General features: G+C 37.8%; 1 protein-coding gene across 1 annotated transcript; it reads right to left on the reverse strand.

The window, feature by feature from the left end:
* Positions 1–768: 768 nt before the first annotated feature.
* Positions 769–6,340, reverse strand: LOC132995587 (cytochrome P450 2K1-like). Its single transcript, XM_061065626.1, has 9 exons — positions 6,074–6,340; positions 5,737–5,896; positions 5,011–5,160; positions 4,689–4,849; positions 4,219–4,398; positions 3,536–3,677; positions 2,607–2,788; positions 2,292–2,433; positions 769–2,204 (listed from the first exon to the last, which is right to left on the reverse strand). The coding sequence occupies exons 1-9, from the start codon at positions 6,263–6,265 to the stop codon at positions 2,017–2,019; spliced, it is 1,497 nt and encodes a 498-aa protein (XP_060921609.1). The 5' UTR covers positions 6,266–6,340; the 3' UTR covers positions 769–2,016.
* Between the last annotated feature and the right edge of the window lie 7,040 nt (positions 6,341–13,380).

The raw sequence follows: 13,380 nt of genomic DNA on the forward strand, positions 1-13,380 counted from the left end.
TAAAGACCTCAGAACTGGACTGATGTGATCCATTTTCTTGGTTTTGGTGAGGACTCTAGCAGCAGCGTTCTGGATCAGCTGCAGTTGTCTGACTGATTTTTTAGGTAGACCTGTAAAGACACTGTTACAGTAATCAAGACGACTGAAGATAAAAGCATGGACAAGTTTTTCCAGGTCCTGCTGGGACATAAGTCCTCTAATTCTTGATATGTTCTTCAGGTGATAGTAGGCTGATTTTGTAATTGTCTTAATGTGGCTTTTACAATTGAGGTCTGAGTCCATCACTACGCCCAGATTTCTTGCCTGGTCTTTGGTTTTAAGTCTTACTGACTGAAGCTGATTGCTGACTCTTAGTCGCTCATCCTTTGCTCCAAAAACAACAACCTCAGTTTTGTCTTTGTTTAGCTGGAGAAATTTTTTGCACATCCACTCATTGATTTGCTGTATGCATTTACCCAGTGCTTTTATGGGACCATGGTTGCCTGGCAACATTGTAATATATATTTGTGTGTCGTCTGCGTAGTTATGATAATGTATTTTATTGTTTTTTATAATCTGAGCTAGTGGGAGCATGTAGACGTTAAACAGAAGAGGCCCCAGGATGGAACCTTGGGGAACTCCACAAGTAATTTTTGTTTGCTCAGATTTGAAGTTACCTATAGACACGAATAAGTCCCTGTCCTTTAAGCAGGATTCAAACCAGTTTAGTACTGTGCCAGAAACTCCCACCAAGTTTTCCAGTCGGTCGAGTAATATATTGTGGTCAACTGTGTCGAATGCAGCACTGAGATCAAGTAAAACTAAGACTGAGGTTCTGCCACTGTCTGTGTTTAAACGGATGTCATTAAACACTTTAACCAGAGCTGTCTCAGTGCTGTGATTTGTCTAAAACCTGACTGGAAGACATCGAAACAGTCGCTCAATGTCATGAAGTTATTTAACTGTTGAAAAACAGCTTTTTCGATTATTTTACTTAAGAAAGGAAGATTTGATATTGGCCTGTAATTGTTCATTATTGACTTGTCTAGATTGTTCTTTTTTAATAGTGGCTTGATGACTGCTGTTTTCAGGGCCTGTGGGAAGACACCTGAGAGAAAAGACATGTTTACAATTTGTAACAGATCTGGAGCCATGACTTGGGAAACCTTTTTGAAAAATCCTGTTTGCAGAATATCAAGACAGCAGGAGGAGGAATTTAATTGTTGTATAATGTCCTCCAGGTTTTTAAGGTTGATTTGATTAAATTGTGTCATGGTGCTTAAGTTGGTTTTAAATGGACACAGCACATATCCTGATCCTGATGATGAGTTACTGACAGTTTGTCTAATTTTATGTCTAACTTTATAGTGTTAACCAAAAAGGGAGACAGTCCGTTATGAAGAAACATATTTTTACAAGGAACATGTGCTGAAGCGTTTTCAGTTTATTTTTGACATCCAAAGTACATTTTAATAATGTATAAAAGTGACAACAATGATTTGGAAATTGTTTTGATTTAATTTTACAATATGCAATCAATTCAAAGTTAGGTAAAGGTTATGTCAAGGCTTTTTTTTCTTGCTTATTTATTTATGAATCAGCAGGACGTGAAGCACAAATCAAGGACATAGTGGATTTTTAAATCAACAAGGGAAATGTCTCACAATGCATCTTTTAAATCAATCTTTAGAAAACTGTGATGCCTTTTTCCTGAAAACATGAAGAGAGTCATAGGCCAGCAGAAAGCACCAGAGAGAAACTCCCAGTTGTCAAAAGTTAGACAAAAGAAAGCAATATAGTTCAGCATAAAGATGGAAAAAGCACTTTTTAGATTCACTCTGACATCTTAACAGAGAGGCTTTGTAGTAGACTCAAATAAAGCTCACAAATCCCTACTTATCCCTGACTTCCCATCTGACCAGGAGTGCAATGAGTGGCATGCTTTTTAAATTAAAAAAAACATAATTTAAATGCACTAAATATTGAGATAAAAAAGACATATCAAAGCACTCAATGTATAAATTTGTTCAATCTTTTTCAGACCCTGCTGATAGCACACAACTCATGAGACGAAGGGGTGAGGGTGAAGCCCACAATCTGTGTCAGATCCAGTTCATCCTCTTTAACTCCAGGTGGAGGAGTGAAACAAAAGTGTTGAAAGAGGGAGGTGAAGAAAAGGAACAGCTCCATCTTAGCCAAACTCTCTCCCACACAAACCCTTGCACCTGAAATGAATGAAGAAATGCTCCATTTACAAGTGAATTTTTGTTCTCTCAGGTGTCTTGTTTAAATTCAACAATATCCCATTTTACCTGCAGAAAATGGTAGAAAAGCGTCTCTCTTTTTAAAGTTTCCATCCTCATCGAGGAAGTGGGCTGGGTTGAAAGTGTAAGGTGTTTCCCATTCGTCTTCATCCAAAAGAGCAGAAGAAAGCAGAAACAGTGCTGGAGTTCCCTAAAATATGTTGAGGACATAATGGACACATTTTAAAGGATTAACTTTTTTTTTAAATGACTTTGGAGTCTGGAACACACATGTCACTGCAATGCAGGGCTGAGAGGTTCAGGAGATCCTTTGTCCCCACAGCCACTAGGCTTCACGGTCTGTGAAGTACTCAATCTAATTACCTTCTTGATGAAGTAGCCCTGGAAGGTGACATCTCGTGTGGTGCGATGTAAAGTTGTTGGGAGAACGTTTGTTATTCTCTGTATTTCATGGATAACAGCATCAGTGTATGGAAGGTTCTTCCTGTCCTCTACCCGGATCTGACGGCTTCCTACCACCCTGTTCATCTCTTCCTGGACCTGATCTGGGAGATGAAGGTTAAGACAAAGAAGGTCAGCTTTGATAAATGGCCCACATTGGTCACATAAGATTAATTGCTATGTAACATCCATTTGAATTATGAAAGTCTGGAAACAGTTGAATGTTGCTGAATATACAACAATGCAGGAACACAATAACCCTTGGCTGCCCTGGTTACTTTTCTAATGAGAGGGAGTGGGAAATTAGACAGATCAAACGTCCCCAGCTACCCATGACATAGGGGCAACAGATGAGTAATGCATTCAGCAATGTAACGGTGCTCCCTTTGGTAAAAGTGGCAGCTAGTTCCCTCAACTATGCAAAGTTAAAATAAGGAGGGGGCATTCAAGGCTCAACACCATCCTGGTAGATGAGATATTAGCAGCTTGGGTAGTTGTTGCCTTTCCTCTAGGTTACTTTTAAATTGGCGGGTGTGTAGGTTAACGTCTCAATAAAGGTCTATAGATTCTACCATTTGAGAGGGTTTCTTTTGGGGGGGGGATGTTACTGGTTGCAAGAACAAGCAAGTACGTGTTGAAAATCTGGTAAATTGGCTACTTGCAGCCTTGTGTTTAACAAAGCTTGCTCTCTGAATGCAGCAAGCAAGGGTAACTCGTTACATCCACTGATGTACCGCAACACATAACAGATGTTGTTGATACATTATTTGCTCTAAGACATGACATTTTCATCCAGAAAAAGTTTCACTAATAGTTCTCAGACATTCAGTGTTTCTTTTGTTTTAACATACCTTGTATTTTAGGATACTTGGCCATGAGCAGTAAGCCGTATCTAACAGTGGCTGAAGTAGTGTCTGTGCCAGCAGCAAACAGGTTGAGAACAGTCTCCAGAAGGTTGTCTTCATGGTAGTGAGAATTCATATTCCCAGAGGCCTTTCAAGAATTCAAATAATGACTTGCGTTATTCGGGATTACAATAAGAAGCTTTGTGTTTACTTAGGGTTAGGGGTTGATGGCCAAATAAGGATAATAGGTTGCTCCATATAAGGGTGTTTTAGTCATCTGGTAGCTATGACCATACTGCATTTCTCTTTCAGACAGTTGCCCGACTGTGCTGGACTCGCCCTGGATCCGTACCAAGTCTCTTCTTTGACACAAATTAATTCATCATCAATACCCATCACCTAATTTATATTCTAACGTAATAGTTAGGTGCCATTTTTGGTGAATTTATCATATATTTTGATGCTTCTCTTTCTCACTTTCAGTTTTTCATTTCCATCTCATTGAAATCGCTTTCCTTTCAATACACAGAGTTCTGCAATCTTCCCCTTGATGTGGAAGATGTCTCAAAAAGTTAGAAAAGATCAAACACAATACATGGTGATAAGAGCCAGCTGAAGGTCTTTCTTTACAATAACTAAGTCTACACAATCTTAAAACAACATTTTATTTCTTAAACAATATTTCTTACCTCATGCTGAATTTTGCGGGCCAGAAAAGAATCCACTAAACCTCTGCAAATGTGCGGATTAAGGCTTTCCTGTAAACCCTGGATCAACTCTTTTATGCATCTTCTATTAGTTAACGAACTCTCCAGCAGTTGCTTTCGCGCTCCAAGCCAACCAAAAAGCCTTGGAAAGAAATTATATAACTGTCGGAAAGAAAAAAAAAAGTGTATGAAATCAAAAATTACGCATTACCTGGGCCATATCATTTATGTAATCACAATCTCTCAACTACTTTCCCATAGTTTTCCCTTTTTGATATATGTTGGCTAAAATGTCCTTTAAGTCAACACCAATGAACCTGACCTTAGTGTGATTGAACAAAACCCTCCAGCTGTGGAGTGAAGTTCTCACCAGGAGGCACTTTCCATCACATGCTCTGTTTCCTGTGGCGTAATGAGAAAGCTTATCCTCAGTCGCACTATGAACAGTATACCTGAATTGAAGCGCATCCCATGAGTTGAGTGTTCTTAAGAGCTCGCTCCACCATAGATATAAACAGTGGGTCATCGTATTCAAATCTGTTTCCATAGACAATAGAAGAGATGATGTTGGAGACAGCGTTGTTTACTGGCTGCGCTGTATCAAAAGCTTTACCTAAAAAAAGAAAGAACAACTTTGTTATCTTTTTGAACTGTGTTGCAATGAGTAATGATAGTTAGCACAGCATGTTCACTGTGGATTTTGTATTCATGACATTGTGTCAATAAAAATAAATGGTGTCACAGCTGGATGGACAAGATGTCCTTGTTGATTACCATTTTTTTCCATGAATGTCTCAATCAGACTTTTGCACTCTTCAATGATTTTCTCTTCCAATGCTTTTTTTCCCATTCCAAAATCTTTCATGTTAGCCATCACAAGGTTCCTAATTTCTTTCCAATAATCTCCGTTTGCAAATCCAATACCTGTAGATGACAAAGGTTAAGGTTTTTCCTTTGAATATAAAACCAAAACAGAGGTGTATATACATTTAGATAAAGATATAGACATGCCCTTGTATGTATTTACATATGACATATTTGTGTAGTTCTCTGTGTAGTTTCAAAAAAACCTTAAAATGCAAATGAATTAATGATTACAACATGAAATGATCAATACTTTAAAAATACTTTCGAGTTGATCTGCTTTTTGTTTTTGTTTTATTGTGTTGGATTCCTTATGTTCTGACCTATATGAAGGATTTTACAGGATAGGCAGAAATAAACCTTGTGCTTCAGCCTATTCCTTTTTTGGTCATTGATTGTTTGAATGTTATTGTGTGAAATGGACAAGTGTAAACATGTAAAGGTGTTTTGTTTCTATTTCTGTAAGTGGACTATTTGCACAAATATTTTTGACTCTAGTTATTCTTTAATGTATGACCAAAATAAAAACATTCATTCATTCATTATTTGAAACATAAGACCAAAGATGTACACTCTTAAAAAGGATTAAAAATGGATCGAAAAACATAAACAACACTAAAACTTTTTGATCCTCACCACGTGTTAATTTAATGTCAATGACAATCTGGGAAACTTCTCGCTCTGAAAATGCATTGTTGTTCACCAGAGCCTGCTTGATTGTCTTGTGTCCTGCATACACTACCATTTTTTGAGGCCCAAAATGGAAAGTGAATACCGGTCCATATTTCTTGTACATCTGAAAAAGTTCATAAATTATTTGTTTTGTTTTGTTGTTTTACAAAAGAATAATACGTTATCATTTACACAGACTTAAATATCAAAACTCCATTTCTCCTGATATTTGATTTCACATCAGTCATACTGTCTCATATATATTTAGTGGAAATTATTGAACTCTTCATCTTTTAGTTACCTGATACAGCGTTGTGTGGGGTGATTTAGAATCCAGCAGCAGCAAATTGCCAAACAGAGGCAGTGGCCAGGGGCCCGGAGGCTCCTTTCTTTGAAAGTCAAAGCTGGAGAATACCAGATACAAAACCAGTAGGATCCCAAAAGTGCCCAGTAATGTTGTTGTACTGGGGAACTGAAGAAAAATGGTTTCCATTTCAGCAGGACTGTCACAATTTAGACTGAAAAGAAGAAAAAGAAGACAATAAATAAAAGTTTGTTTTTGAAAGACTCTGTGAGATAAACCCTCAATGGTGGTCATCCAAAAAAGGCTGTAGCTATTCCTCTAAGGCTTTAGTGCAATAGTTATTTGGTTAATGTTTTACAAGTTTTTCAAGAACACCGTGTCCCTTCTTTTCATCCGCAGTAAATAAGTGATGATCATCAGATACACAGATGTTCCCTGTCAAAATGAACAAGAGATTATCGCCACTGTATTTCTGCCTAACCTTAAAAACATGTAGTGAGGATAACACAGAACAAGATGTGTCTAAGATCACATGCCAAGTCTGCGTGAAAAACAGGTCAGACCTCCCACCCCTTTCTCAAGGGGGGAGGGGGTCTCTGAAGTGAAACTCCTGTCCTCTCTCAAACAAGAATTGACTTCAGTAATAAATGTGACACAATAAAACTGTCTAGCCCAGTACTTTGACTCCCCATCATTTCACAGAAAGTTGGTCAGACCCAATAAAGCAATTAACAGCAGATTGCATAAACAGCGGATAACCTTGTTTTGTTTCTGATTTGATGGTTATGAAAACCTAAAACAAGTTCTATTCCCTGTTGGTGCATTACAGAATAAATCAGTTATGAGGCATATTTCTCCAGGAAAGTGACAAAGGGGATACCTGCTCATATTACTGATTCAACAGAGAGCCAGACAGCTAGATAAGTAACTGAGTTAATGTCACTGGACTGTGTCATCTTTAGGTGACCTTTGGGCTCTTGCTTAGTTACTGACCTGACGGCTTCCTACCACCCTGTTCATCTCTTCCTGAACTCGTTCTTGGAGATGAAACACGAGCAAAATCTCATTGGCTTTGTTATACAGTACCAGAGAAAGTCCAAACACAGCCATACAGTGTGCTTTAAGGGCAAGTTTTATCAATATTAAAGGAACATTGATAACACTGATTTTCTTTATGAATCATTGATGAGTGTTTTGGGCAGCGCTTCAGAAAAAATAGTTTCCAGGAGGGATCCCATGGCATTCATTTGGTCCATGGGCCCAAATCAAGCAAAGCTAAAACTAAAGTGCTCAAAACTGCAGTTCCTGAAATATCCACTCAAGGCTTGAAATTCTTCAGAACGCCCCGTTAGAATCTTTACATTAAATGTTAGCATCCCACTCTGACAATTATGGCGGAGGAGAAAGGCAAGTGCATGAAAACATGACTTTCTGGTGCCTGAACTTAAGCTTTTTTCTGTTGAGTTAAATTCTATTCACTTATTAATTGAGATAATTGTTTCATACATCCAAGTTATTGTGTTCCTTACCTTGAATTGTTGGATTCTTGGCCATGAGCAGTAAGCCATATCTAATACTGGATGACGTAGTGTCTGTGCCAGCAGAAACGAGGTTACTAACAGTCACCAGTAGGTTGTCATCATGGTAGTGAGAATTCATATTCCCAGATTCCTTACAAGCAATAAAGATAAAAAATAATATGCTTATCATAAAAACAATCACTTTTGAAATGGCTAGTCAGCTTATAAGACACATGGGTTTTAACTTCATCTGTGGCTAATATAGACAGGCACATATGTAGCCCTTGTCACTTACAAGCAGTTCCTTGTTGCCGTGGGTGATTCACTCCCACAAGTATAATACCTCCTTGTTTATATAATTACCTCAAATCCAACAGTTAAAGTCTCTGACAGATAATACTTGTGAAGGACTTTTCCTTATTTGATGCACGGTTGAAACATGACACAGCTCTGGGATGCACAGTTTGTTGTCACACACTGAAGTGAGCATTCTCCTTTGGCAGACAATGTTTGAGATAAAGTCTAAAAGTACAAAAATGTATTAGCAAAGGACTGACAGTGTGATAAGTGTATATCATATGTTAATGTGTTGATGTGTATGGTGAGTGGGGGTGGGGGGGGGAATTAAAACATTTTCATCTGCCAAAAGGTGGCCCAGTAACAACCCTTGCATTTCAGAGTGTACACTTGTTCTGGTTATCTGTTTTCTCTTTGGCCAAGCGTCATTCAAAGCTTCTTTGTAAGGCATCCAGGTCTCCTAAAGCTTCTCTCTGATTTCTATCACAACACATGACCATACAGGCATACAGATATGTATGTCTGAACATGTAAAGGCCGTACAGTGTTCTTGTCTGTAATGAAAAACTGTTGCATAATCGAATTGGACTTAAAAATGCATGCAATTGTTTGGCTCATCAGCACTGGGTACAAAGTCACTTTGAAATGTTAGTCTTTGGTATTTAATGCACAGTATCCATGCACTGCCTGATTTGTGCAGATTATGAAGTTTGAGAACCATCAAACATGGTAACCACCTTGATTTTTTCTATAACCCCTGTTCACTTTAACTAAATACTTTTTCTGTCTTACAATTTGGCATTTCAAGTTAGCCGCAGAAAACAGATAATGATTGGGAGATGGGTTTAGCTTTGTAACATAGGAACCTTCAGTAAAACCAGCATTAGTTTTATCAATACAATTTAAGAAGGTCAATCTTTTCTTGTGTACCTCAAGCTGGAGCTTGTATGTGTAATGTATGTATAATGTATATCAGGTTTATAACTGGTGATTGATTTGGCACTCATCACTGTGACCTGTATGAGAGGGTCGGTTGGCCTTCTCTTGAAGAGAGGTGCAACAAACACTGGATTTTAAATATTTTTAAGGCTCTTACTGGTAAACTTCCACCTTACATTACAGACCTGTTGGAATGGAATACAGGCACCTACATGACCCGTTCGTCTGATTGGCTCGTTTTTAAAGTCCCTCGAGCTTTTACTGAACTCGGTAAATCAGCATTTTCTTTTGATGCCCCAAACTCTTGGAACGCCCTCCAGCAAACTCTAAGGATGAAATATCTGCAGCTTTATTTCATTCTATCAAAATCTCATATCCTTTTCTCTGTTTACTCCTTCTCCCTGCACTTCCCCTTTAACTTATGGCAGACAATAGCATTCATTTTTATTTACACCAATTAACCTGACCCAAATGAGGTTGAACTGTAGTAAATTATCCTGCTATCAGGTGAAAGTGCTCACATACTGTATCTCACCTGCTCTATTCTGCCCATTCTATACTCTTTAGTCTGTTTACGACTCCTGCTCTCATGTACACTGTGTACTGTACCTGCATTGAAGGACAAGAGTTTTGAGTAGCTCTCTCCACCATGGATGTGAAAATCGGGTCATCATATTCAAATCTGTTTCCATACACAATAGAGCAGATGATGTTGGAGACAGAATTGTTTACTGGCTGGGCTGGGTCAAAGCCTTTACCTGATAGAAAGAAATCAATCATTGCACTCATCTCAACTGATGTATCACTGTTAAGATAAATGTGATTTTTCTCGAATAAGAACACATTCATTTACATATATAATGATTTAAGCAAAAACACCTCAAGGATACCATTTTTTTCTTTGAATATATCAATCAGGCGTTGACTCTCCTCTATAATTTTCTCTTCGCATGCTTTCTTTCCCATTCCAAAGTCTTTCATCTTTGTCAGTGAAAATTGCCTCATTTCTTTCCACGAGGCTCCATTGGCGAATAAAATTCCTGAAAATGACCACATTTTTTGGGGGGACTTCTTTTTTAGTAGCAACCAACAAGAATATTAAAACATGAACAGACACATACATTTTTTATTGATTTTTACCCCTCACCATGTGTTAATTTAAGATCTTGGATAATTTGAGGAACCTCTGTCTCTGAAAATGCATCATGGTGGACAAGAGCCTGCTTGATCATTTTGTGCCCCGCAAACACCACCACTTTTTTGGGCCCTAAGTGGAATGTAAATACTGGTCCATACTTCTTTGAAAGCTGATATAAAAGCCATAATAAAAAAATAAAAAATGTATAAAAAGTCAGACCAACTTTTACGTAAAATATGCTGAATCAATAACAAATTCTCATCTCATTCAGTGTTGTATGTCGGGATTTATGATCCAGTAGCAACCAATTGCCTATTACAGGCAGTGGCCAGGGCCCCGGAGGCTCCTTTCTTTGACGATTGAAACTGGAAAATAACACGTAAAAGACAAGCAGGACTCCAACAGTGCACAACACAGTGGTTGTACCTGGGGACTGCAGAAAAAGGCTTTCCATTACAGCTACACTTCAGTGTTAAAATCAAATGAGTCTAAAAAAGTCAGGCAGTACTGGTGTTTCCAATTCCAATGTGCAGCGTGAGTATTAGCATGAGCTATCACATTCAGCTAATCTAGTTCTGTCCAGTTTGAATGTGTGAAACAACAGAACTGAAGGAGGGAGAAGGGTTCCTATTTAACTGTGTCTCTGAGACACATCCTGCAACCTGCAATAGATATAAGTCAAGTAATGTACTTTTACAACTGCTTTTCATAATGAACTGCAAAAAAAAGTATATAGCCTTCCTCAGCAATGATTGACATCAGTATAAAATACCCAGTTGTTTTCAATCCCAAAAAGAATGCTGCCTCCACTCTACACCCAGGCTCATCTAATCCTTATTCCAGGTCCAAGAAGAAGAAGTACTTCTAGTATATATTTTCTTTTGGTCAAACAGGAAACCAAAAGAAGAGGTTCCTTTTTTCATCCATGCATTCGTTCTGTTTCTCCCTGTTACCAATGATTTAGTGAGCAAGTATTCAACTAGAAAGTGCCCTGTTAATATTTTACCAATTGTTTGTCTTAGAGTTTAATTACCCACAAATTGACCATGCCTATATGCATAATCCATACTTTAAATTCTACCCTGCCATTCATCTCTAAGTGTATTTTAAATCTGTAGTTGTCAAATCTAATCTCAAAGTAATCATGGTTTGAGTGTTGTAGTCCATCACTATCATTTTGAATTGATGCAACCATTGCTACACGTCTTAATGCTGTCTTCCACAAATGATCAAATCAAGATTTGAGGTTTTTTATAAATAGCCCACAATACATCAAAGTGTTTTGCTGAATGCAGGGATTTCTTTCTAAAGAACTTTCCAAATTCAAAGGATTTCTCATATCACTGATATGCTGATGATATTCAGCTGTATGTCATATAAGCCTTATGGCACTAACAACCTATGCTCTGTAGCTTGTTAATGAGTGAGCTCATGTCCTCAACATGTCCTACTATTTTGTTAGTACTCTAAAAGGACCCTGACGTTCAGCACAGGGTGGCTCTCCTCTGCTACTCACTCTTGATGAGCTTAATCATTTCTACAGAATTGGCTACTTTAACCTCTGCGACTCAAATAAATGCCAATCCAATAACTAACTGGCTAAATGAATACAATCAAAAGCTTCATTTTAATTAACCATAATTCTACAATCTTGTCCAGCCATACCACTACTTATGTGAGCCCAAAATGTGTGAAGACCTGTCGATACTTTAAGAGCTGCAATCTCATCCATCTTGCATTATTTAAAGAATGACACAATATGACATTTTTTGTATTCCCATTTGTCCGTCCCTTGTGCATGTGGCAAGACACGAAGTTAGCAAATTACTCTCATTACTTTTTCTTCTGATCAGGCTGCAGCAAATCGTAAAACATGGCCTTGTTCCCAGACACTCCTATCTTTGATAACAAATGTTAGAGAAATACAAGTAGGATCCCAACAGTCCCTCGTGGATTGGTGGTACTGGGGGTGCAGCTGAGAAGTGTGTTTCCTTATTATAGCTACATTTTCAATTGTCAAAATAACGATAACAAAGTCAATACAATAATTATGTCATTCTTCTTTGTGCATGTGTTGTAAGTCGTTTAAGGATTAAGGCAGGCGAACGAGTGAAAAAAACACTGATTGCCCTTTCTTACGGTTGTCTTTATTTCTGTGTGTAAAGGTTTTGGTTCATGTGAAAGACATTTTTTTAACACAACAAAGAAAAGATTTCCATTCCATAGCTGTTTACATGGGGGGATAAAGAAACACATGATCAAATAAAGTAATAGCCTGCCAAGCAAGTTAATAAATTATGAAATGTTCAGTCCGTGAGGGAAAGTTAAACAATACAGATTTATATGACATGCCGATCCGTCTCAATATGTGTAGCTTTCCAAAAAAATAAATGAATAAAGGGAAAATATGATAATAAAAACACAGCCAAGTTATCATTCTATACTGTAATTGTATTGATTGTATTGATGCCTGTATAAGTCTACTTCAAGCACCTATTTTACTTCCAAAGGCCCCGCCATAACCCTTCTACGTTCATCCATTAGATGCCCTCAGATCCTCTGCAGCCAGTTTGGGATATATTAACCTTTTAAACAGGCTTTGCTATTGGTCGCAAAAACCATTGAAATGTAAAAGTCGAAAAGGTACTGTTTGAAATATGGGATTGTTCTCAGACGAGTATACGCACCTCCGTTATTGATCACACAGAGGCTTTACTTCTCAGCTTTGACTGAAGCCTCACGTTGCCTCATCCTCATGAGAAACCTCAGTCACAGCCAGCATCACTTTAAAAAACAAAGATGTCAACCTTGTTTATATTATCTACAAATTGTAGTGAACTGACTGAGCCAAATGAAAGGTGCAATCACACAACTACATTTAGGGTGGTGACATCTATTGGTTGAAGGGATAAATCTGCACATGGAGGGGAATTGGGTGGATGAATGGGTGGATGAATGAGCAGATCACCGCATGGGCAAAGTGGGCAAGTGTCCAGAGCCATGGTGAATGGGAGTCTTGGTCTTAAGATATATATATTGAAACCATCAGTACATGGATATACATATATAAATACTGTATATACAGATGTTCTGATGGTTTTGAGAATGGATAAAAGTTTTCTAACATTTGACCATCTTATCTGAATGGATTGTAAAAAAATATGATTTAATGTTTCAGTTTCTACCCACTGAAATTGAATTGAATCAACTGCATACACTAACTATGACCAACAATCCAAAAGCTAATTGTGTGTGTGGTCACGCATGTGAAAAGTAATATAATAATAATAATAATAATATAATAATATTACAATACCAAGAATATGGATAATTTAGACTATAATAAAGAGTAAGGTGACAACTGGTGGTGACAAGATGACTGACCCTTCATATAATATCAGATGTGTTCA

This window comes from Labrus mixtus, chromosome 20 (genome assembly GCF_963584025.1).
Source record: "Labrus mixtus chromosome 20, fLabMix1.1, whole genome shotgun sequence".
NCBI lineage: Eukaryota > Metazoa > Chordata > Actinopteri > Labriformes > Labridae > Labrus > Labrus mixtus.